Raw genomic sequence first — 25,685 nt, 5'->3', positions numbered from 1 at the left:
ACGCTCACTTGCTGCATAACACCATGCCTCATCTTCCCCCCAGATATCCTGTTTTCTCTCCTCTTCCGTTAGTGCAGGGTATGCACCCAAGCAGGACAAAACAAGGAGCTTAGTAGCTGAACTGTCCAAATTAATTAATGATAATTAATTGTTCCCATTAATTGGGAATCTCTGTTCTTATCACACAAGTCAATGAGAATAGAGCCCTGGGACCTAAGGATTCAAATTAGACATGTAGCATGCTGAAACAGAACCACTAATTCTTCCACTTTTTAAGATGTTTTGCAGTGGAAGTTTTCTGGCAGCAGTCCTTCCCTTTGAGCTACTGTTTAGAGAAAAGTAGCAAGTAACACTGAGCAATTTTAGCACCAGCAGTTGGACCACAAGCTGGCTCACCTTATTCTCATAAACTCTTTTGCTTTTGTTTGGTCTGTATTGACAAATCAAGATAATCAGGGAAGACAGTTTAAGCAAGTCTGAGGAACTGAAAAAACATCAAGCCTTTAAGGGATGGAGGGTGAGATGCCTATAATGCAAAACCAACCTATCACACAGACAAAGAGATTTCTTTTAATAAAAATCTGAATACACAAATCATTGAAGAAACTGATTTTGGTAAAGTACAATAAATGTGTTTAAAACATAATTACAAGAAAGCACAATAAAATTAAATGCTTAGCATTAATGTGTATAACACAACCCTCATCTCTGCAAAGGGACCTTGCTTCCTAAAATTAAGAAAATCACGGTCTGTGTCTCCAGTGGAAGAATAGGCACCATGATGTGTTCTATCTAGCACAACCAAGTGGGAGAACAAAACAAGCACAGGTTGCAGAGACATGGTAAGGTTTTATAGCAGCTGGACTCTGCTACAATAGACATTGTCCCTGGCAGAAATTGCTTCCCTTACTAAGTATTTCTGTTTGCCCTTTATAAAAAAATGCAACATGTAAAATCAATTTTAGATCTCTTTTGAAGTTACAAATGCAATCTGACAAATTATCCACACATTAATCTTGGACACAAAAAGAGGCCAAGAGATCCACTTTTCAGACTGAAGCAACTATCCCCAAATCCGTTCCACAATGCCACTGTAAACTCTTCCATGTACCTCTGTCTTCCTCATTGATTAGTGAAGATTAGCTCAAAAGGCAGCAGGCTCAGGGTCTTTTATAAACTACCTCCTGAACATTTTAAGAACTAAGAACATCATTCCCAATCCTGCAGGCTGAACTATTCTCTGAGTGACTCTTTCACAATCCTCTAAGCCTGGAACATGAGGCAGCTGCATGCAAAGCAGAAAGCACTGCCACATGCAGCAGTGCAAATGGTTATGATGACCCAGAGAAAGTTCACCTCAGGCTCACACTGAAGATGCAACCACTGCAGTTAGCAGAGGTCACAAGGAAAAAGAAGAAAGGGGGAGTTCTCAGGCAAATTGCCTCTGGAAAATTAGATATTTGGCAAAGTCTTCTACGGAATCCTATGCAATAAAGCACATTTCTTGAGAAATGCCAGTTCCAAGCCCCTGTCTAGCTCTGTTTTCACCACCAGCAGCAGGGTGCTATTAGAGGAACTGAGCAGTGCAGGCAGGCTCACAAAAGTGCCGTTATACGAGGCAAACTGGGGGCTGAGCCTGCCCAGCAGGAGCTGAGCACTGCAGAACACCATGCAAGCAGCACAGCAGTGCTCCGGCAGAGACAACGTGCTCTGCCTGAACACCCTGGCAGGGCTCTGCGCAGGCAGGCACCCCCAGGACCACTCCTCAGCTCAGAAGACTCACAAGGAAAAAACAGAGCGTGGCCATCATGTAGTCTGGATGCTACGTGGCACTTTTGCACGTGCCGGTGACAGACAGTTTTAGCAGAGAGGCTTCACAAGTTCACAGTTTGAGGTTTGTTTGTAACTGCAGTCTGTCCGCACCATAGCCGGCATGGCTGTGAAATTGCCTGGGATGCTGCAGTAAAACGGCTAGTCTGTAACCTCCTCTGCAGCTGTGGTCCTTAAGTCCATGCAAGCTGAGACAACACAGACGCAGGCATGGAGCACACCAATCTCCCCTTTTCCCTGAGCAGATTATGATGAATGTCTCAGTACAGCAAACACCAAAGCTACACATTATTCCTCCCATGGAAGTTTCAAAGTAGTTCAAGGGAATTCAACTATAGGTCCATGACAGCATTCATAGGGTCACAACTTAGCATGGGAAACTTGAGGTTAGGATATTTCTATATGTTTTGAGGTTAGGGAAATTCTATAACCGTAATATAGCAAATGCTCTCTTGACTAAAAGGAGACTGTGTAGGCTTGTTCAAAGGTCATCTTTCCTTCTCCACACTGTACTTCAGACTGTATAGAGACAACTTGTTTAAACAAAGGAGTCTACTTTTTCTGTCAAAAGCATAAGCTCTTGGCTGCTTCCCTCTTGAAAAATCTCTTAAGGGGGAAGGCTTTTTTCTTTTGTAATGGCAATAGAGGATATAGATTGTGGCTGTCTCCTGAAATATTAGCTTCCTGTCAACTCTACCCAGTCTTGATCTGGGACTTCCCACAAAGGTCTCTATTTACTCTAAGTAGAACGGACTACAATCAGAAGGATGGGAATTTCAAGGAAACATGATCTTCCCTACCGTATTACCCAGTTCTAGAGAAAATTTAAATAAATAATTAAAAACCCCCAACAAATGCAGCTAGCGTACACACAGGAACTCTGCAATCTGCAACAACCCACCTGTCTTTGAGAGCACATTGTACTGCAAGTAGCTTGCTTCCCCATTCTGCACCAGAATATCAGCTGGCCACAACACTCACCACTTCCCTCCCAGTCCTGCAGCATCAGTTAGCCAATTCTTTCCCCGATCTCCAGTTAAGGATACAGACTGTCCCTCCCATACACAGTCCCACTGGAAAAGCAGTGCTGTTCCACTTGAATTCAGCAGGAAGCAACCCATGTAAAAGCACAACAGAAGTTGGCTATTCTGCCAGTTACTTGGAGGTTTCATGGGCCAAATCACACAGCTCCATGGAACTAAGCTGACAGTCAGCTGAGATAATAAGACAGAGGCAAAATTGCAAAGATGGACTCAGTGACTCCAGTCAGTGCTGAAGCAGTGGTTAGCAGTCACCTGTCTTAGGCAGCTTAAGATGAAGTTCTATCTTAGCCCTTGCAGCACACACTCTTAGGATCAGTACCACACCTGCACTGGTGTACACCTTGAGCTTTGACATCTCAGAAGAGGAAAGGACGCCTCTACTTGTTATAATGGCTATGTGATAAAAAGCTCATCTGTGCACACATAAAGGAGCACGGAGAAAAAATGGCAGGTGGGGGAATTTGAGCAATACCCTGAGCCCCGTGGGTTGGGCTGGCACCCATCACTGTGAGTCACCAGAAGCATCTCTCCCTGTCACCTTGCAGACTGAGAGTGGTCACTGCTTGGGGATATGGGACACATTATGGGGTGGAGGGAAAGAGCATTTCAGGATTGCACAGAACTTATTATGGGACGTTCAAGAGAGGAACCAAAGGGAGGGGAAAGGGAGGGATCAATGTGGTTTGAGGAGGAATGAGCACAGGAAAATTGAGGGATAAACGGATAAAAGAGACTCACCAGCTGTAAAACGGGTTGCTGGTCAATATGTTGGTCTGACCCATACTCTGCTCTTGATCAGTGAAGTTTGTCTCTTCTCTTTAAATTCCGCTTCTAACTATTTTCCTGGGTGAGGATCTCCCTCCTCTGTGTACATGTGTGTGTGGATGTCTAAGTGCCAGCAACTGGAGTGGGACCACAGTCACAAAGCACTTGTGTCTGTCATGCCAGTAACTGGAGTCCAGGAGGGTACATAAGTCAGTGTGTGATTGCTACCCAGCCACACCACTAGGTTCAGTGGCCTGGAAGCCAGGTCTGTGTGTGCATCTCAAAGGGGCACAGGAGGAGTGGTTACTGGAGGGACCAGGGGAGTCAAGCGAGATCCATTTGTGTGTGTGTGTGTGTGTGTCTAAGGGTGAGGCATCTGGGAAGAATGAGGATCAAGGACCAGCTACTGGGTAGATTGAGTGTCAAAGCCCAGCAACTGGGGGATCCCAACATGTGTTTGTATCTCTGTATGCACCTGTGAGTGAGGGGGGCTGTAGCAGCAGCTGAAGTGGGGCTATGAGCCTCAAAGGCTCATATGTCCAGGTGCCAGCAACTAGGCAGACAGGGGATCCAAGGGCCAGCTGCTATACAGTCTGAATGCCTAAGCCCAGCTACTCAAAGGATCCACATTGTATACATATTTATATTCCTCACTAACAGACCTTCATCCTTATCAGCCAGGGAAGGGGACAGGATGACACCACTGGTGCTGTGTGTGCCTTTCTCTGTTGATCTGTGTGACCAGCTATGTTTATATGTATATATGTGTTGTATACATGTATTTGTGTGTGTATGCCTGCTAGGAATACATACTCAGCCTCACTACTGGCTGGATCTAGGGCCATGGAGCTGCTGCAGCCTTGCCCATATCAGACTGCTGGATTCAGCCTCCTCTTAACACTAGTCCTAACACTTTCTGGCATGCTCTTTGTGGCTTCTCCAATCACTCTGAACCCTTCAACCAACTTTAACCAATTTGACAGAGATGCAGAATTCTCGAAGGCACTTAGTAACTGCAGGTCTTTTCATGACCGTCAGTGATCTAATAGAGGAGACCTACTATTGAATTCTTTTAACAGTCCAAAAATAAGTAGCACTTTAATCAAAACTTGTCCATGATAAAACACAAAAAGTCAAGAAATGAAACACTGAATATATTTGTTGCAGTTTTGAAAGCATTTGAAAGATGAGGACTATTTTGTTACAACAGTTCCCTGTTATCCTGAGAGTGCTGGTCAGGAATATTACCATCACTTTCTAGAAGCCACCTAAAAGGTGGCTTGTGGGATTTTAAGGTATCCCCTTGGTAGTTAGCTCTTCAGAACATCAGCATGGTGGCACACGAAAGGAGCAGACATGGTAGGGCACAACCTAAAACAACAGTATTAAGACAGAACTTCTGATAGAAGAACCAACCTGTCTCCACACTACACTGCTTGTCTCTGTTGGGGCAAAAAAGACTACAAGCCATTTGGAAGTGGGCTAAAATAACCATTGCTTTAACCATTGCTTGGTCACAAATCACACAGTTCAGGCAGTCACCATGAACCTCCAGCACTACAGCGAGAGAGAGACAGAATCTCCCTGCTTCAAAATTCTCTGCACTTCAAACTCTTCTTCAGCACTTCAGGATTCTGTTTCTCAAAGCTCCTCTGAGAGACAGCAAAGCAAATATCATCCCCTTTTCACAGGAGTTCCAAGAAACAAAGGCATCTACATAAACCATCAACCAACAACAGAGATCTACTACTTGTAGGTCGCCTTGCCTAATCTGCAAAAGTGAACAGCAATGGGACAGCACTGACTCAGCTGGCATCAGCAGCGGGGAAAAGGATGGTCACTTTAAAGACTCAGCTGGTGATCTCAGTTTCTCAAGTCAGAATAAAAACACTTGTGACTAGACCACTCCTACACAACTGGCAATGAGCTGAGGACATGGAGGGACTCTAGGGAAAGGCTCAGTCTTGTAGCTCCAACTGCTGGTACTGGGTTGCCATGGTAGGACAGGAAGGGATACAGACTCACCATCTTAGGCAAACAAGACCTTGCAGGGAAAGCCCAAGGAGGTATCAGAATAACTGGGTAACAAAAAGAAAGAATTACCAAATCAGATTAGCCAATGCCCTTCTCATTTCCCTATTACTGCACGTGAAATATCTATGAGAATATCCACCATTGCTGAAAAGGCACCAGAGTCGCAGTTAAGTACAACTACTTGAACTTGGATATCCAAGATGAAGGAAACATTGAAGTGTATTCCAGGGCTGCTTTTAAAACAGCAAAGGTATTGTATAAAACTTTTTCCTATACAGGAACATTAAAATGAGAAACATTAATATCTTTACTTTGCTTTAGCTACTCTTAACTTCACCACAGCCAGTAGAAACCCCAACAGTTGTTCTACTAAAAGCAACGAAAGGGAGCTCAGTTACAGCAAATTGATTATGCAAGACTGCAGATTGCTCCTAGCTCAGGACATTGCTAGCAATGTTGTACACAAGAAAGTCTTGTTCTTCTAAAAAGGAAGAGCTTTGCAAAAAGCAGCAAGGAAAAAGAAAAACATGCTGTTTGCCTGGTTATTTGAGACCCTCCATATTTCCAGAGGACAGAGATTCCAGAGCTGCCCGCTAGGAAGAACTCTTCTCCTTTTTGTATTTCTGGTAAGCATCCAATATCTCCGTGATGACGCTTGGGTCATCGAGTGTGGTCGTATCTCCCATGTCACTTGACTGCTCAGCAACCACTTTCCTGAGCAGCCTTCTCATGATCTTCCCTGATCGAGTTTTGGGAAGGCGTTTCACTACCTACAGAAAGAAGGAAACAAATATATTAGGATCCTGCCGGATGTTAGGGCCCAGGGCACACCCGTCTTTTAGGCTTTACCACTGGCCCTCTGCTTGTGTTATATGGCAGCTGTGCAGTAGCTAGGTCTGCACCCAGCCTTCTGTCTCCACAAGTCTGACCTGGACCTGCCAGCTCAGCTTCCTGGCCTTACATTGGACCTATCCCATCACTAAAGACTTACCAAGTGATCACTGGTCTGTATCTGACCCTGATCCTGACCCAAATTGCCATTCTGCATCCTGACTCCTTGCTGGTAAGGCCACTGCTCACATCTGCCTCATCACAGAATCACAGAATGTTTGAGGTTGGAAGAGACCTCAGGAAATCATCTAGTCCAACCCCCTGCTCAAGCAGGGTCACCTACAGCATGCCAGACACAGTCGCATCCAGGCGGGTTTTGAGTATCTCCAGAGAAGGAGACTCCACAACCTCCCCGGGCAGCCTGTTCCAGTGCTCCATCAATCTCATAGGAAAGAAATTCCTCCTCATATTCAGGTGGAATTTCCTGCAGTTGAGTTTGTGCCCTTTGCCTCTTGTCCTGTCACATGGGAAAACTGAAAAGAGTCTGGCCCCATCCTCTTGACACTCTCCCTTCAGGTATTTGTAGACAACGATAAGATCCCCTCTCAGACTTCTCTTCTCCAGGCTGAACAGGCCCAGCTCTCGCAGTCTTTCCTCATAGCAGAGATGCTCCAATCCTCTGATCATCTTCATAGCCCTACGCTGGACTCCCTCCAGTAGCTCCATGTCTCTTTTGTACTGGGGAGCCCAGAACTGGACACAGTACTCCAGATGAGGCCTCACCAGGGCTGAGCAGAGTAGCAGGATCATCTCCTTTGACCTGCTGACAACTCTTTTCCTAATGCACCCCATGGACACCACTGACCTTCTTAGCTTCATCCAGGCCCGTGAAACCTGCACTTCCACTGAAAGACCTCAACAGAGATCACAGGGTCTCTTGCAGCCCCTGATCAGCCATGGCAGTTCTTGTCCATCAATTTCATAGTAGAACTGCCCCCTTGCAGGGGAACACAGCCATGCTGGTGTTTGTGGACATGTTCACTAAAATAGCTTTGTCCTCCTTAGGAAGTTGCCTACAATCCCCCAGACTGCCCAGTTCTTTCTACAGCACGTTTTCCGATGCCATGTTCTCCCAGACAACATCATTATCAGCTGGGGTCCCAGTTCACAGTCAGAGTTCAGAAGGAGCTCATGGGTCTACTCCGTGTACAAACCTGCCTCTCCTCCTCTCACCCACTCCAGACAAATAGAAAGACTGAGAAAGTGACTCACTTTCTCAGATACTGGAACTGCATTTCCAGGGTTACAGCAACTTCTTCCAAGAGGACTGAGTTGCCCTTCTCCCATTGGCAGAGTTTGCTTAAAGCAGTAACACTCATGTATTCATACTGCAGATGCCATTCTTCACTAACTTTGGTGTCCCCTCCTGTAATCATCCAGCCATGCTGGCTGCCTCACATATACCTGCAGCTGGTGATCTCCTTGCACAGTTCCAGCAAGTCACACTCACCTTACAATACAGTTGGACAAGGCCAAAAGTGCCTATAAGAGGCAAACAGACAAATGGCATCACTCAATTGCAGTCTTTTCTATAGGTTTCCAGGTTTGGCTATCAAGTGAGCAAATCTAGACCATCTGTCAATCTGTACCAATATTATCTGGGGCCTTTCACCACTATTGAGCAAGTCAATGCAATTACCTATCATCTGGAGCTTCCAGGATCTATGAAGATCCAGTTCATCCATTCTTTCACATATCCCTCTTAAAGCCTCCTTATCAGGACTCTTTCCATTGCCAGCCAATCCCTGCCCACAGTCATGGTGAGAGGGCAGACAGAGTATCACGTAAAGCAGATTCTGGACTTTGAAGTCATTTAGGGAAAACTTCACTATCTCACTGATTGGTAGGGACATAAACCTGAGGAGCTCTCCAGGAAACTGGCAGACAATGTGCCTGTACCATTTCACAAGTTCTCCTCCAAACCCAGACTTTTGTAAGATGGGGGGACACACTTTTTTGAGAGGTGGGGCTGCTGTCAGGGCCTGAAGCACTTCCTCCTTCTAAGAGTTTAGTTGGCTAAATTAAAGCATCTAGTCGGCTGAGTCCAAAGTCAGCTTCTTTGCTGATAAGAGCTGTTATAAAGAAAGCTAGAAGCAAGGGCCTGCCCCTACCTTTGCCTTAGGAACTGTTTTTAAGCTGAGGCTGTACTGCTGGCCCTCTGCCTGTGCTACATGGCAGCTGTGCAGCAGCTAGAGCTATGCCCAGCCTGCTGCCTCTCCAAGTCTAACCCAGACCTGCCAGCTTGGCTTCCTGACCTGACCTTGGACCTAATTTGTCACTACAAACTTGCCAGGTGATCACTGGTCTGTGTCCGATCCTGACCACTGTCTCTGGCCTTGATCATGACCCAACTTACCACTCTGCATCCTGGCTCCTTGCTGGTGAGGCCACTGCTCGCACCTGCCTTATTATCATGCTCTGCTCACACCTAACCTTGCCTTGTAAAGTAGCTGGAAATCACAGGGAAATTTAGCTGAACTATCCTAAGCCTGGTGCTATCTCATGGCAACAGCTCCTTTAAAGCTTCTAGGAACTACTAGACCACTGAACACATTAGTTTATGTTCAAGGGAAGGAGTATTGCTGGCATTCCTTGTGTTATAAAGTTTATTCCTATTTAAGTAGGGTTTTTTCCCCCTCCTTTACTCATTGCTGTGTATCTCCAGGTTGGGTGCTGCAGGATGCAAAGCTCTTTGGAGAATCAGACCATAAATAATCTGTTAACTACTGAACTGAAAAACTAGTTATAGCCACTTGTGCTTGAAAATTCAGGCACTGATCATGACACAGATCTCAGTATACTTTATCCAAACGAACATTCATATCCCTATTTATAGGGCAGGAATATAAACCACAGAATACTACAGGCCAGCTACAGGGAACTCAAGGGATAGTTCAACTTTGCTCTCTCTTTGGCGGATCACATCTGTCACCCTGCACGGCTTCCCTCATAGCAAGGTGAGCACTAAATGCCTTTAACATGCTCTCTGCAAAGGGCTTACCAGCAGATTCAAAGGTGTTAGCACACACTTGAGCCTCGCACTCCAAGCAGGGTGCTGAGACACTACCAGATCTCACATCTTGCAGTACATCCCGGCCAACAAGCTAGAAAACTCCAAAGTATTAACTGCTATTATGCAGGGAAAGAGTTGTATGACTTCTCTGTAGTTATCTCCCCAAATGCAGTGAAGCAGGATTACTACTGCAGCAAACAGTTGCAAGTAACTGCCCCACTCCACCCAGGATCTCCTAGGCTGTTCCAAGTCAAATAAGCCACTCTCAGCCACTACTGTTGTATTTCATAACCTACATCTCAGGGTCCACCTTTCCAGCATGTGTGTAAAGCAGAGCCCCTCTAGTAAGTGGTCATGTGGCTGCTTCCAGGCAGAAAGTGGAGAGGGGGACGAATGCAGAAGGGCCGCAGCAGGGTGGCTGAAGGGCAGCTTTCTGCATTCACTACAAACTGCTTGCAAAGGGAGGTGCTGAGGAGTGATCAGACTTAATCAGAACCCTGATTTCATCAGTGTTCTCAGGATCAGGCTGAACAGCTCTCTGAGCTACACAATACAAACACTTCTCAAAGTTATGCAACAGAAAAAGCCAGTGCTCACGGACTTTGTATTGATTCAAAACTGGTGAGGGCTGGAAAGCATCATTCTGTCCTTCAATGACATTGGAGGTTGTGGTCTTTCTCCACTATTTGCAGGGATCTGATCCCTTGTACAAGGCCATAGATACCAGTGCTGTGTTGCTTCAGCATGGTTAGCTGATGGCAAGATCTGTATGGAGCAGTAATGCTACAACATGGTCAACAGGAACAACAAGCACACCTTATGGCATGGGGTGGGCCTGGGACTCCCCTTTGCCCTTCCCAAGAAAAGCACTCTCAAGCCTTCTCTGTGCAACCTGTTTAAATGGTTGTTCAATATTTGGCTGAGACAAATATTGAATAAACATCCTTTCTGCAGAAAGGAGGATGAAACTTGTTATGTGGCTGTTGCTGTTCCTGGTCCTGGTTACAGTCTCCTACTTACCAGAATGTGGTCAGGCACAGCATACTTTGCTATTTTGGAAGCCACTATGGTTTTGAGCTCTTCTTTAACACGATCTTTATGAGCTGTCTCTTCCTTTATCACTATGAAAGCAAAGGCACCTGGAAGAAAAAAGAGCAAAAAGCCATATACCTCATACTAGAACCTGGCTGACAAAAGTGCCAAGAGGAGGGACGTTCACTTGAATGAGGAGACAGGTGTCAAGCCATTCCAAAGCTCCCAAGAAAATCAGAAATCCTGTCTACAAAGGAAGGGAGTAAGACTCCAGATGATGACCTGACCTTGTCCTAGCATCTTGGACCAGACTGTAATCTCAGGGACAACAACAATTCAACAGAAAATACCAAAGTGTAATTGGGATCAAAACCTGGCCCACAGAGTTCTGCAACCAGAAAAAAGCCTAAGAGAGCCATGAAAGTAACTCTCTGTCTCTAAGCTGGGTGCAGGTATTGCTCCCTAAACTCTTGGCACATAGTATTTACATACATGGCAAAGCCATATCAGTTAACCTAAGGAGATAGATAGTGGCCTCCTGTTCCCCAGGCCACACCCAACAGCCAGCCCAGGTTAGAAATTAAGTAATGCATACGTATGTGCCACATCAGACGCTGCTTTTTACGTACCTTCTCCTTTGATCTCATGTGGATATCCAATCACAGCTGTCTCAGGGACTTCCGGGTGATCAGCCTTCATAAAAAGGAAAACAAAAATACATGGAGCGTAACAACTGGTTCAAGCCCTGCAGAGTTTGTGTCAGCCACTGCAGGAACAAAACACCTTGGCACATCGCTAAGGAGCCTGTCAGTCTCCCTTGGCCAGATCCTGCTCTAAACATAACAGGAATGCTAGATCCCTACTTTGCTCTGCATGGTCAGCTGATGTGACCACAGCCACATTCGGAGCACTTACTCACTGTTGTAGCCCTGTTTTTAAACTCAGAAATACACACTATTACACACAGTGCTAAGCCCAGTGCACACTAAGCTGCACTACCTTAAAAACTTTGTTTTTCTTTGTCTGTGCTCTTGTGTGTGCTTGCCTACAGTCTCATCAAGTGGTGGCTGGCCATGGTCAAATCCCAAATATAATCAGTCCTGCACTTCCCTATGCCACAGGGAACTGTCTCTAGCAGAGCAAATGTGAAGCTGCCAGTACTGCAGTCCACAGTTCGCTGGTTTATCAGTGCCCAAAGCACAGAAGAAGACAGGAAGAATCAGGCTCTTCATCCTCCTGCAAGGGGAAGAAGGGTTGTTCTGCTGAACGCTCCACCAGTTATTTACTCTGTTGCTCTTCAGAATTTAATCTGACACTCTTCTGCAGTAATAAGATGGTGTGGCTGTACAAACTGGGAGAAACAGCACATCTAAATCCTATACCAAGACTGAATTATGCTGCTTTAAATTACATTAAAATATGAAAGAAAATATCAGAGTAACATAAATATACAAATACATATTTGTACATACACACACATACATACAGTGGGAGAGGAACTGGATCCTATAGCCAGATTGGAACTCCATACAATACAGCCAAGAAATGTACTCACAGAGGAGACTCTAGAATCCTATCTGCCATGAAACACAGCTCATATTTATCAACTGTTACATCTAACTGTCATTTGCAAGCAAGACACATAATATAGAAATAAATATTCAGGTCAAGCTTTGAAGATAAATCCTTCGAGGACTTTTTGTTTTCAGTTCTCTGAGCTAGTATCATTTGCTCTCTAAGTGATAGGCTAGTTTCACAGCTGACATGAATCAAGGCTGCTTCAAATTTAACATTGCTGAATTCTCAGGTATATTGAGCTACTACAGACAAGCAGGAACTACAGATTTGAGAGGGAAAGGTTAGCTGTTAGATCAGGGGATGGAACAAACAGGACAGCCTGTTCTCTCCATACAGAAACTCCACCAGCATCCACAATTACAACTGCAGCAGTACGAAACCACTGAGAGGAAACACAGCTCTGACAGTTCAATTGCAGGGACTGTGCCCGTGGCATGCTTCTCTCTCCCTTGCCTATTTGCAATCTGCTTACTAAGAGGACCGTTTCCTTCTGCATATTCACTATTCATTATGCATCAAGCTGTACGTGTGGAAGGGGAGGGGTTCAAAGGCTGGGCCATTACTCCAAACTAATCAGACCATGCACTGCTATAAAATCACACAGTTTCTTCCAAGGGCCTACCTTGTCCTGCTGCTCTGCCCTGTAATGGGGCCTCTCTGCCTGCAACTTACCATAGCATCTTCTATCTCTGCTGTCCCGAGCCTGTGTCCGCTGATGTTAATGACATCATCCATGCGCCCCGTTATTTGGTAATAGCCTTTCTCAGTCCTGTAAGCACCATCGCCTGTGAAGTAGTAACCTACAGTAAAGACATGGGGGTGATGAGCAGGGAGCAGTGTGCCAGCATACTGCTTCAGGCTTGGGTGCAAGAGATACCATGCTCCAGGACAGCTAGGAGAGTATGTGAATCAGGCAGTGCGTTGGGTCTCCCAGGCTTAGGGCTGCATATCCTGTCACATGTCATTACCCAAGTCTCTCTGCCACCCTACCTTTCATATGCTCTGTCTCAGCGGTGCTGGCTCCTAATAAATGCCTGGGTAGCACCAAAATAGTGGAGCTCAGATCCCTGCAAGATGTGCAAAATCACTGTATGCAACGAGCAAGAATCACTAGCTGATGTCACTGCGGTAGATCTCAGCCCAACAACACAACTGTCATTACACAGTGACGCTCTGTTGAATTTAAACGACCAAAGAGAACTCTCTCATCTCCCTATGCTGTGCATGCTCACACGCTGGGCACAGCAACTATGTGCCCAGGCTTAGCACATACAGCTTGAAACTAAAACCATTTCAAATGCCATCTGCCATCATTCCGTAGGCAAGTATTCAAATTCAGGTCAGCCTCTAACTACACCTCAGTGTTCATGGCACACTGTAGTTATTCAGCTGAAAGGAATCAATTTTATTAGATTTTATACATGGCAATATTGCCATTTTTTAAAATCATTTCTACTGGGACTGATGAAAAGTCATTTTCCCTTCTGGCTATGAAGATACAGATGCCAGACAAAGGTCCCTTTCGAGCATATCAGCATGGCAGAAACACTGCTATCAGATTAGCTGAATAAAGATAGGGATAGGAATAAAGTTTGAAGAGTTTAAAACTTCTGATGAAAAATCTCAATTGGATGAGAGACTGTTGAATTCTGGATCACAAGTATTTGCTTCTAACACCTTGTAATCATCCATAGATCCATGCATGGGGAGAGTAGCGGAGAGACACTGACAGATCTGGGAATAGAAATTGCCTGACCTCCCTCCTCATGCTTTCTCTTCTGGGACACAGTAGCTTCTTACTACTGCTTATTAAGAGCACATTTACACTGGTATACTAAGCTCTGCAGTTTCTGTGGAAGCCTGACCACACAGCAGTATGCACAAAGCTAGCTGTACTGTCAAACGCCCAGCTACCGCAAGCGCTAGGAGACAGCTAGAAGAATCTCTTCCAAAAGACACTCTGCCTCACAAAGAAAAAATCACTCTGGACCCAGAAATCAAGACACTTGCAACCCATCCACAAGAGTGGTTCCAGCACCCTGCAGTGTCACTGAGGGGCATTCCTGGGCTCTTCACCAGAGCCCCATCCATATCTAAACTGTTCCTGTGACATCCCTCAGATGCAGATAGTAACAGTACAAGCAACCAGCAGCTAGTGCTGTGAGGACAGATCTTCCCAGGATCTATTACTGGTTAGTTTATGGACCTTCAGTTATGCCTCCCACCCTTTCAAACTGAGGAACTATCAGCCTATTTTAAATATCACCAGCATTTCAGATGCAAGCACCCCGTCCGCTGGTGAGTGATATTATCACTTATTATCAGTGAGTAATAAGGAGATCGGGGCTCATTCGATGTTTTCCGTATCAGTTTCCTGTTCTTACTTTCTGCCCTATTTTGTACAACCTGGAGGATTGTCTTTCTGATTCTTCTCTATCTTCAATGCTTCCCAAGCCCTTTCAGCTGCTCCCCTGAGTGAAGGCAGCGGTCTTATCCAATCTCCTACAAATATTTTCCCCTGCCACTTCTAAACACCTGCCATATACAATTTGACCATGTTTAAAAAGGAAGGTTGCAATAGAAGCTGTCACAGCAAGCATGAGATTCATTAACACAGGAGGTACTTTCCCATCCTAAGTTCTGATCTCTCAGTGAGACACTAAATGGCCCTAAGAAAAGAGTATTTGGGCTTTTATTCTAGGCATTACAATTTTCCAAATAATGCATTCCCTTTTGCCAGCTAAAAGGGTCAATGCCATCTAGGACCGTATGTTCGCAACATGTGCCACACCAAATTTCAGCAACCTCCAAGAGCTGGCTCCGGTATAGGAAGGTCACAAAGCACTGCTGAAAATACTTACTGCACTTACATTGCAGGGCACACTGCCTTCCCTTGATATACTCCTTACCTGGGTAGGCTTTGAAATAGGCATCAACAAATCGCTGGTGATCTCCATAGATCGTTCTGGCCATGCCAGGCCACGGCTGGGCAATACAGAGTGCACCAGATACATCATTGCCCTCTATAACGTTTCCCTGCAGGTTCAAGCACAGGAAAGATGATCAGGTGTGCAAAACAGAAAAAACAAGTGCTTCTGAGGCACTGATCTGGCAAGAATCCCCCATTACTCAGTCAGACCGCAAATGGAGGGCCGCATGTGGAGAAAATGAATCCACTAGCAAAACTACTACCAATCATCTGTATCGTGCCTTCCTTACTCTCTGGCTCAGGCCAGCAGCACAGCAGATAGGGCTGTTATCAGGCTAAAGGAAAAGTGAGTCCCAATTCTCCAGAGGGGAAGGTCAGAAGAGATAACAGCAAATATGTACCCAGTAGCCCGAGGATGCCTAGGATGAGGCTAGCAGGGAAGTGGTTAGACCATTGCCTTCTCCTTTAGCTTTTGTGAACTGCTGCATCCCTTTATTAAACTGTTTACTAAGGGGATTCCACATTTTACTCTTCAACAGGGCACTGGAGTGTAGATGGGGATTGCTTAGCAGAGCTTCACAGAACAGCATCAATTCTCTCATAGACATCCACAGCTGCAGGGATCAAGCCTAGCATTTCCCTTGGAAAACTCCATCAGCTGTGTTGGTTGCTCTAGCCTTGCCATGTCACTGGGCATCCACGTATAGCTCCCTGGTTTCCAAGGAGCTGTGTGATTCTGACTGCTCTCACAAATGGAAGCAGCAGCTCTTAATTAGAAGTGCTGAAAGAAGATAAAAGTGGGGCCTAAAATCCAAACTTCATCTCCAGAGAGTTTCAGATAGCTTGCAACACCCAGCTGGCAATCTCTCCAGGCACTTGAGATATGCTGAGATACATAAATTTCTCATCTGTTGTAAAATTCCATTTTAATGGAATGATAAACATCCTCCTAGATCCTTTTCCTCTGCCAACAGAATGGTGATTAAGATGGAAGCACGCAGCAGCTTCTCTTTTGGGTACCAGGCAGAGCCCCAACTCACATTCTCATCCATCAGCACAGGTATAATCCCAAAGAATGGTCTCATAGCCATAGCTGGAACGATCTCAGCTTTCTCCTCTGAAGGCCGTGGGGCAATGCAGATGCCACCAGTTTCTGGAAGAATAATGAAAAATAAAATGTCTGGTGCCCATCAGATGCTGGATGAAAGCAAGTGCCAGCTCTTTTTGGTTAAAGAAGAGGACAAGGAAGCCCCTTGCAAGTAAGAGCCACTGGAAGAAAACTGTGCCACACCATTTAACTATCTGAAAGCAGCACAAACTTGAGAAACTAAGAGGTCTTTATGAACACCAGCAAGGCTCATATATAGAAAAGAGTTTGGCACCACCCAGGCCTACCCTGTCTACAAGACACAGTTCAGCAGGTAGAGAGTAGAGAGAGAGATCCCCTTTTTGGTGAGTTTGACTGAAAACTCTTCCTACTCCCTGTTTGTCTTGTGCCTCATTCAATGCTGGCTGCACAGAGCAGCTGCCTCTGGGTACAGTGGTGACAAACCACGGAGCAGGGCTAAGCAGCTGCCTTGAGGGAAGAGCAGCTCCCCATGCCTCAAAGCATCAAGATCACTGACTTCCACCTTAGTTCTTCAAGCACTCAGAAACTGCACAGGCATCAGGGGATTTATCTCCCTGTGCTGTTTTTACAGGACTGTACAGGATAGCACAAAAAGCACTTTAGGAGCCTGAATTACTATTATTAAAGGGAATGAGAATAACCCACCCTTTACAGGTAGGCTGAGATTATCTTCTATTCAAAATTGAACCTTTAAATCATTCTTCGTCACTCTTGCTGGGACACACATTAAATCTGTTTCCAACCTTAATCAGATCTTTTCTATTCTAAAACCAATTCAGAGACACAGGAGAGAAACAAAAACACAGGAACATTAGGTTTTAAAAAACAGACAAACAGACCTCTCTAAATAAAGAAATGCTCTGCCACTGTTAAAGTGCATTGCTTCACTGGCTATGCTGAGGTGGTCGAAACTGAAACCAAGGGCTGAATTTGCCTCTCAGCTGCCTTGACGTGGCTCTGAGAAAGGGTGTAAGAAAACCTGTGCTTCAGATTTGCAGAAAACAGTTTCAGATGTGTCTTTCAGATCCCATGTAAAATACACATTTCTTGATGGACAAGCATTCGTATCACCTGTTTCTATTCATTGTGAAAGGGTCATCTTGAATTTTTTCAAATTCAGAAAAATCACCCCACGCCGGATACTCATTGTACTCTGTTTGCACAGAGAAAATGCGTGTCAGAGCAGGGTAACTGATTAAAGTGATGGTTGCTCTTCCTAAGCAAGTACTCATTCTGAACACAGCACTGTAAGCTATGCTTCAACACGGGTTTTGTCACATCCTATGCAACCCACGGCTGACTGCACATCAGCAAGGTCACAGTCCAGAGGCAGCTGCATGGTGGTAGGGGTGCTTTAAAGATAATTTGAATAGTTAAGACCTATGCAGATATGTGTGGATGTTCCTAAACTGGTTTAAAAGTACCGATTTTAGCCATTGACAGATGACAGACAGCAAGTCTTACAGTAGTAGGTGCCATCCTGCCCTGCCAAAGGCTGTCTCCTCAGAGGCAGAGCTGGCAGAAGGAAAGCTGTACTTACACTTTATTTGCTCCCACATTGTCACCTTGGTGCAAATCCACATGAAGTTTAAGCAAGTATTGCAGAGCCCAGGCAGGGCAGGTGATGCATAGAAACAGGTTCCCTTCTGCTGTAGGTAAATCACTTCTGGGAGCGGGGTAGACCATGAGCCACCACTGCTAGATTGGCTTGTCTGCCTTTGCCTACTTCAGGAGGGAATCCAGCAAAGCCACACTGGCCCCGTTTAAAACACTGTAAGATAGTGTCCATGTAGAAACTCAACAACAAAACTTCCAGGGTCTTTTCAGAGCTCTCTCTCAAGAAAAGCTCTTGCTGTTGATACATACTGTTATTTGATACATACTACATACATACTGCTCTGCATATAACAGCTGTATTTTTGTTATAAAACAACAGAAGTAAAAATACCTAGAGTCTCTTCTGCATTGTGTTGAACTAGACCTGAAACTCAAACACAGCTTTGATCCTATTACTGTCAATCACAGCACAGATATTGCTATCTAGTATTTTAGCATTAAGAGTCATAGAAATTTGCTCTCTTTCTCATTGGCACACACCACACCACTTAAATTGATTTTTATAATTTCTGTCTCACTCATCTGCTCATCCAAAAACTTTCAAATAGATTCTTAAATCCATCATTTGCTGATCTTTATGCCTGCTGAGCTTTATTATCGGGTAACATGCTGCTGCTTTGGAAAGCAACATACTGTAGAGGACACTGCATACAACAGTACAATTAACAAGCTGTACTGAAATTGCTGGAGAGAGGTGACACTGCAGCACCATAAGCAGCATCCATCCATCAAACTGTTTCTATGATCTCCTTCCATGCTCTCTTTATGCCTAAATGGCATATATAATCTTTCCATGATTAATTTGGCTTCCATTTTATTGGAAGCATCAACCGTGGAAGAAGATTGATTTTACTTTCTAGCAAAAACAATCTCATAAACATTTATCATTATATTATGCTTCCAGGAGCTGGTAACTGTTTGCCTGAAAATCTATGCTCAGTTCAAGGTAAGCATCAAGCACTCTGCATTTACAGGCCGTCCAGCAAATGTTCTTCAATCTCTCACCCGACATTTGTTGCTCCAAAAAAAAAACCAGGAGAAATACAGTTTAACTGAAGATCTGAAAGGGAAAGATCTTAGAGGGAAAAAATGTTTAGGAGATCTACCCCATTGCACCTATCAGTAACTGAAACTAAAGCCAAAAATTTTGGAGGCAAAAAAGATTGTGTCTCACCTCCATCACTGTACAATAAACAACTGTTTTTCCACTGTGTTTTATCTCAGATCAGTGAAAGGAGGGAAGATCATAGCTGGTCAGGTTTTATTCTCAGCGTGTGAGAACCCAGATGGTTTAAGAGATTACCAATTGAAGTAGGTAGTATGTGGAACTGCTGCTCTGAATTCTGAGGCTGTTTTATTTTAAATCTGAAAATAAAAAGTCTGCACATCTGATTTGGATTAAATGGGACTTGGTTGTGTGCCAGAAACTAGCTCATCACATTAAGAGCTGGAACTGGCCACAGGGATCCTGAGCAGAGAGTTTGATAGCAGTGGCAGACTGTGTGGCTCAGCACTTGACAAAGACATATTTCCATCAAGATTTTGGGAGAGAGCTTTCAAGATGCCTTTAGCAACTCTCAGTATCAGTGCCCAGGACAGAGGACTTGCTGCTGACATGGCTGGGAAGGGGCTGCAGGGCTCCTTCAAGGGTATGGCCCCACCAGGCAGCAGAGCTGTCTCTTCCTCTCAGATGAGAGCAAGCAGCTCTGTCTGACGCCAAAGAGAGCAAGGAGCCAGAAGTCTGCACTGAGAATCCTGTGAACAATATGTTACTGGCTGGGAGATGAGGAGGCAGGAACCAGCTGTGAATGATTTTTGTGCTGCAACTTGATAGCAATCTGAAACCATGGCCAGTTACCCCAGTCACTCTGTTCAGTAGGCTATAAATGGAAACCATGCCTTAACTGACACTGCCTTCACTGAATATGCAGAACTAGGCCAAGCACGTTGCCAAAACAGAGGTGCATTCTTCCTTTCTGAGCCACCAAAGGCCCAGGGCCAAAGCATCTACAGTATGCTAACCCCCTTTGCTCCTGAGAGAGGGTGCACCTCATCATCCCTGCTGGATGACAGTCCTTGTCTCCATGTCTACCTGATGCACAGCCAACAAGCTTCAACTGATTCCTTCTCAATCAGCCAATGCAGTTAAGCTAGTACATTGGTGTAAATGGTTTTCCCTGCTATTCTGATCTTCCTTGGCAAAAGCAAATAAAGCCCATTTAAGTACAGTTTATGGTACTATGGTACTATAAAAGCTTCATGATAAGACCATATCAAGGTCAGGCCAGTTGTAGAAATAATCTCCATGAGGTTTCCAATTCAAGCTACCTTCTCCCAGCTCTGCCCAGGAATTCATTTTCTGTCTTCAGTTTCTAGAACTGCTTGAGATTTTCCATCATTCAAAATATCAAAGAAGATTTCCAGGGGGAAAAATGACCCACAAACATTGCTATTGCTATTATATATTATTATAGTGCTGTTATGTGCTGAAACTCCCTGCTAATTTTCAAAATTTGATCAAAATACCAGGAGGGTTTTTTTTTTGGCAGGCTCTTCAGGTCAAGTTGAAATGCTCTAATCCTTCTCTACTTGCCAACAACAAGACCTCCCTGTCAACGGTCAGGTCTGCGCACTCCCCAAGGATGACTTTTACCTGTCTGCCACCACGTGTCAACGAGAGTGCAGCGCCCATCTCCCACCACATGGTAGAACCACTGCCAAGCTTCATTGTTGATGGGCTCTCCCACTAGATTCAAAATAAGAAAAGAAAGAGACTGAGATGCAAAGGCTTGCAGGCAGTTCGTTCTCCCTTGCTGTGCACAACGCACTGATTGCACGACCTCTAATCAAAATGCTTACAGCGTTTTTGCTGAGATGTGCAAAGACTGCAATGCACTATGCAACGGATTTGTTTTTTTTCCATACAGGTCAAAAGGCAAGCAAGAAATCTCACTGAAAGTAATTAATCAATGCAGGTCATGTATGAGAACCTCCAAAATCCAAAATAATACAGGAAAATACTTCTGGGGCCATCAAAACTAGTAAAGTTCAAAATAATGCCATTTATTAGTAGGTAAATTTTTTAGCCAAGAATACAATCCTGCAAAAAAGCAGGAAATGGACAATCATACCAAAGTGCAATGGCACCAACTTCACTTTGTTTCTCTTTCTGCTGAGACAATACCTGGAAAGCCAGATGGGGAACCTGCTTTATCATCTATTTTCAACCATATCCCATCTGGTCAACTGAGCTCCTCTATTATATTTATTCTTATCTGCTAGAACTCTCTGTCTTTTTCAGTGGAAGATTTTGTGCCTCTCACCTGATCCCAGGGTCTTTAGGGAAGATCTGTCATATTTCTTCACCCACTCATCTCCATACTTCAGTAGCAAACGTATAGCCGTAGGAGCTCCATAAAATTGATTAATTTTCAACCTTTGTACCATTTCCCAGTAACGACCTGCAAGATCCCAAACAGCCCATTTTTTTTTCTAGCAGTGGAACACATACTGCTACAAATGCTCAATGCAAAGGTTAACAGCTAAAGCTAAAGCTGTGACTATTGTGAGTACAGCGCAAAACCAACAGCACCTTTTATTTCCTGCCCAGATGCACAGATGTTCCTGAATATTACAGTCACATGTTCCAAAAAAATACAGAGCTTACATCCACTGGATAGGGAGGTGACACTGGACAGGTTTCTAAATCTCCTTTTCCCATGTTATGCTGCCATGTCTAGCAAAACTTTTGCTCACCACTCCCTCACCTGGGTCAGGGTACAATGGCGTGCTTTCAAACAGGACAGAAGTGGCTCCGTTGCAGAGTGGTCCATACACAACATAGCTGTGTCCCGTGATCCAGCCAATGTCAGCCACACAGCCGAAAACATCACCTTGCTGGTAGTCAAACACATACTGCAAAGATAAATATAAGGCCAAATGACTTCCTATCAGCAGGTGCAATGAGTTCAAAGGTGAAGTACTGGTTTGGGTATGTCCATTTGGGAGCAAGAGAGCTTGCGGGGTGAGTGGAACCAGACACATAGGACACAGCAGCACAGACAAAGACCAGCCCAAGGTGAGGAAGCAAATCAGAGGGACCAGGGCTTCCAGTTTTCTGACTGCTTTTGCAAACAAGACTGGAGCCTACAACCAGAGCCCAAAACCCTGGATACCTAAGGTGGCAACATGGGTGAGCTGATCCTGAACTGTAGGAAAGCTGCAGGCTTTGGAGGCTCAGACCTGTCATGAATCCAAGCAAGTCTCCACCTGAAAGCTGGAGAAACTGATATGTTCCTGAGACATTTTCTGAGAAACATTCTCAGTTGCTGCTCAGCTTCTCTATCATTCCTTTTCCATATTCCTTTCCAGATGCTTTCTTGTCCCAGCTCATCAAATTCAAAGTAAAAATCTTCAGGGACTCATTATCTTGTCTCAGTTACGGAAAATGCTCCTCATTCCCTTCTACCAGATGGTGAAGAGGTCCTGGCTCACAAGGCAGAATCAGTTTTACGTTTGAAATCAAAGAAAGCAGATCAGAACTCATAAAAAAGCATGAGTGTGACACACCCTCTCCCCTAAAATCAAGGTAGAATATCAAAGACTACAGAGGCCACACAGGTCAGCTGATTCCTCTATCTAAAAAGGTAATTTTCAGCTTACCTTTGTAAGTATCTTTCTTTCCCTGCAAGGCAAGAGTATCTCTAAAGGGAATGCAGCTACGTACAATGCCTCCCTCAATGTTTGCACTAGCATACAAGACTTTCCTTCCGGACTGAGAAACAAATAGATGCTTTGGCAATTACACTGTCATTTGGAAAAGCTGACATGTAACAATACTCAATGCAGAGAAGTTTGAAACTTGCAGGGATCATATTCAAATTTTCTAAAAATTCAACTGTGCTAGCCTAAAGAAATAAAATGTCTGAAGGAACTGTGTGTGATTACAAATAGGGCACTACCAACACAGTCAGACGGAGATCTTTCACAGCAATCCTGTCTGCATTTCAGTGCTAGCTTTTAACATGCAGAGCACAGATCAGAATTTCAGGAAGCAGAGCCGTGATCCTTTTTTTTCAAGAGAAAGAGGGATAAAGCATTTAGCCAAGATCACATAGAAAATCACTATAAAAGTACAAATATAGTTTTTGGTGTTCAGAAAACAAGTGTTATGCAACATGGTTGTTTTATTTAAGAGTCCAGATCCTCTCTGCAATAAAAGTAAAAAAGCCAGCACTCCACCGCAAAACTAATACAGTAATATCCACATTACCAGTGCCAGTGGGGTACCTACCTGGATGTCCTCAGCTGCATCACCTTAATGCCTTTGCAAATCTTAGCCTACAAGACTAATACACTTTAAATGCCAAAGTAGTGGTACAGCACAGTTTCTATGCATACCCCTAGGTTCTGTTTTCATAGTATTATATTCTCCAGCAACAAATCCGGAAGATTAATTATATACTCTCAGGTATTTTTTTGCCTGATTACACCCAATAAGCCAATTAAGCAGTGAACACAGAATACAGCAGGCTCCACCAGTCAGTGCTTCTCCCATTAACACTGACAAAAGGTAAGTGAACCTTTTCCAGAGGCTGTATCTCAATTACCTTGTGTGTGACAGCAGCATACAGCAGGTATCCAGCCTGGGTGTGAACAATTCCTTTGGGTTTCCCAGTGCTGCCTGAAGTGTACAGCATGAAGAGCATGTCTTCACTGTCCATGCTCTCTGCAGTGCACACAGAAGCTGCCTTGGCCATCTCCTAAGGGGAAAAAAAAAAAAAAAAAACCAAAAGGCGGTAATGAGAGGAAGCCTTTGGCTGCATGGAGCCAATCAGGACTCCATCTGTAAGCATTTCAACAGTGTCCAGGGAGAACTACTACTGCTGCTCCCTTCTCACAAACATGCAAGGATATATCATAGGTTTCACATAGGTTACATACCTTGTGGAGAAGTTCCTGCGGACACATAATATCTAGTCCCTCCACCAATATATCTGCCATGCTCAGGAGTCAAGGGGAAGGAGCTGTATAAAGTAACACTTTAGGAATAAAAGGATAGGCACTAGCTTACATTTCAAGCACTCCCAAGCTGCTGTTAGAAAATGAAAGTTAACTCCAAATATGAGCCACACTTGACAGCAGCAGCAAGGCTGACTGGATCCTCTTGTGGATCTTTCTTTTAAAACTGCACTGCTACAGTTAAATTGTGTGGCCACCTCCCTTCCCTGGCTCCAGCAACAGCTGACTGTCCTGTCCATTCGATCCTGCAATTCTAACTGCTTCTTCCCAAGAGAAAGACCATGCTTTACTCTCCTGCCTTTGTTGCTTTCTTTATACTCCATCTTGTGACCAGGCAGCTGAGAAGCCAAATTTGAATTCCTTTCCTCAACCCTTGGGTCAGAGTCACTGGAGGAGTGAAGGTAATTTCCTGCTAGTTCAGAGCAAATTTTTGGCCTAGCTTCAGTCCAGCAGCAGAAGGGGAAAGAACTTGCTTCAAAAAAGATGTCTGGAGTCACTGCACCTTACAGCAGTGGTGCTTGCAGAGGGCCAGCATCCAAAAAACACTTTGCAGTGAGTGCCACAGCCCAAAAGAGCTGAGAAAGGATGTTGCCTCTCATCAGCACTTAGACCTTGCATGAATGTGCATGAGAACCAGCTCTCAGTCCTGCCCCATTATGCTTGATCCAGACAGAAGCTGGAGCTAAGATGTGGCTGAGCTGCACTGTGAAAAACAACAGACCTAGCAATTCCAAGGAAAATCTTCAGACCAAACAGACAGTGAAACATTGGACATCAATACCAGAATGTCTACCACGTGCTTGCTCACTGCCACTTCTGAGCCTCTACTTATCCTCTATATCTGAAGAACCTGGGGGTCGCAAACTGATAATGGCACTTACACTTTCCATTTATGATGCAAAGTGCTAGAATTAAGATAGGCTGTGACCTGGAAATATAAGTTCGTCACTAAAAAGTTTTCCTATTTGACACTCAGACCAGGAGAAAGGCTTTCTTCAAGAAAGATAACACACACAAAGGAAGAAAGATAAAAGAAAGATAAACAGCACAAAGGCACTCTGCTTCCAATGGAAGAGCACTCTTTCTATAGCTTGTCCACTCAGGCTGTGAATTTTCCAGGGAGATGATGAACGTTTCTCTTAGCTGTATACAGACTTGCAGTAATCACTGTATGTTCCAGATGTTCAACATTTGGCTGCAGAACGGCACAGCTAGCTTGCTTCTTTCAACCCCCCCACACTCCTAGATGAATAATGAACCCTGCAAGGATTACTTGGTGGCTCTTTGAAGAGATTTTGAGCTACTGCCTTTTTAAAAAATCCTACACTGTAAACACGCTGTTTTTACAACTAAGCATTACTAACAACAAGTCCAATTGTTTAATAGTGTCTGATAAATGAAGCTTAACAGAGTTAGAAGAGCTGGCAAGGTCAGACCTAATTCTTGTCCATTGAGTTAGAGTGCTCTTCCTCATCTCAGGTATTTACTGTGACTCTTTAATGCAGCCAGTTCAGGCTTACTTGCCAGTTTTTGATACTAAGATCAAGCTCTCGTGCTCCAGGAAAACATAAGCTTAAAATTTAGTGTACGTTTTTGCACAGTAGCTGCAGTTCAATTAAGAAAGGGGATAAGTGAGTGAATTATAAGAAGAGTCAGCTAGTCAATACGCCATTGCTGTTGTTCTCCACACTGCCCCACATACTCATTGCTTCTCAGAAATCTGCACGAAGGAAACAAAATTGCACACAGAGGGACAAACTAGACATTGGTGAGTAGGAAAGTGAAGAAATGAGACAGGCAACA

At 44.4% G+C, this 25,685-nt stretch overlaps 1 protein-coding gene across 2 annotated transcripts in view; it reads right to left on the bottom strand.

Moving 5' to 3' along the window:
- Nucleotides 1-25,685, bottom strand: part of ACSS1 (acyl-CoA synthetase short chain family member 1) — a 50,694-nt gene that overhangs the window by 5,622 nt on the left and 19,387 nt on the right. Inside the window, exons 5-14 of one of the 2 annotated variants that reach the window (XR_009957802.1) lie at nucleotides 23,471-23,623; nucleotides 21,629-21,776; nucleotides 21,185-21,322; nucleotides 20,515-20,607; nucleotides 16,156-16,268; nucleotides 15,096-15,222; nucleotides 12,859-12,986; nucleotides 11,238-11,301; nucleotides 10,597-10,715; nucleotides 6,211-6,442 (exon numbers count right to left, since the gene is read on the bottom strand). Coding sequence is in view for 1 of the 2 variants with exons in the window: in XM_062571310.1 (XP_062427294.1) it covers nucleotides 6,266-6,442; nucleotides 10,597-10,715; nucleotides 11,238-11,301; nucleotides 12,859-12,986; nucleotides 15,096-15,222; nucleotides 16,156-16,268; nucleotides 20,515-20,607; nucleotides 21,185-21,322; nucleotides 21,629-21,776; nucleotides 23,471-23,623 (1,260 nt within the window). In the remaining variant the exon portion in view is untranslated. Of the gene's footprint in view, nucleotides 1-554; nucleotides 6,443-10,596; nucleotides 10,716-11,237; nucleotides 11,302-12,858; nucleotides 12,987-15,095; nucleotides 15,223-16,155; nucleotides 16,269-20,514; nucleotides 20,608-21,184; nucleotides 21,323-21,628; nucleotides 21,777-23,470; nucleotides 23,624-25,685 lie in introns of those variants that run through there. The other variant, XM_062571310.1, reaches the window with a different exon arrangement.

Source organism: Rhea pennata, chromosome 3, assembly GCF_028389875.1.
Source record: "Rhea pennata isolate bPtePen1 chromosome 3, bPtePen1.pri, whole genome shotgun sequence".
Taxonomy (NCBI): domain Eukaryota; kingdom Metazoa; phylum Chordata; class Aves; order Rheiformes; family Rheidae; genus Rhea; species Rhea pennata.
The sequence above is the reverse complement of the archived record's forward strand: the minus strand, read 5'-3'. Positions and strand labels throughout refer to the sequence as shown.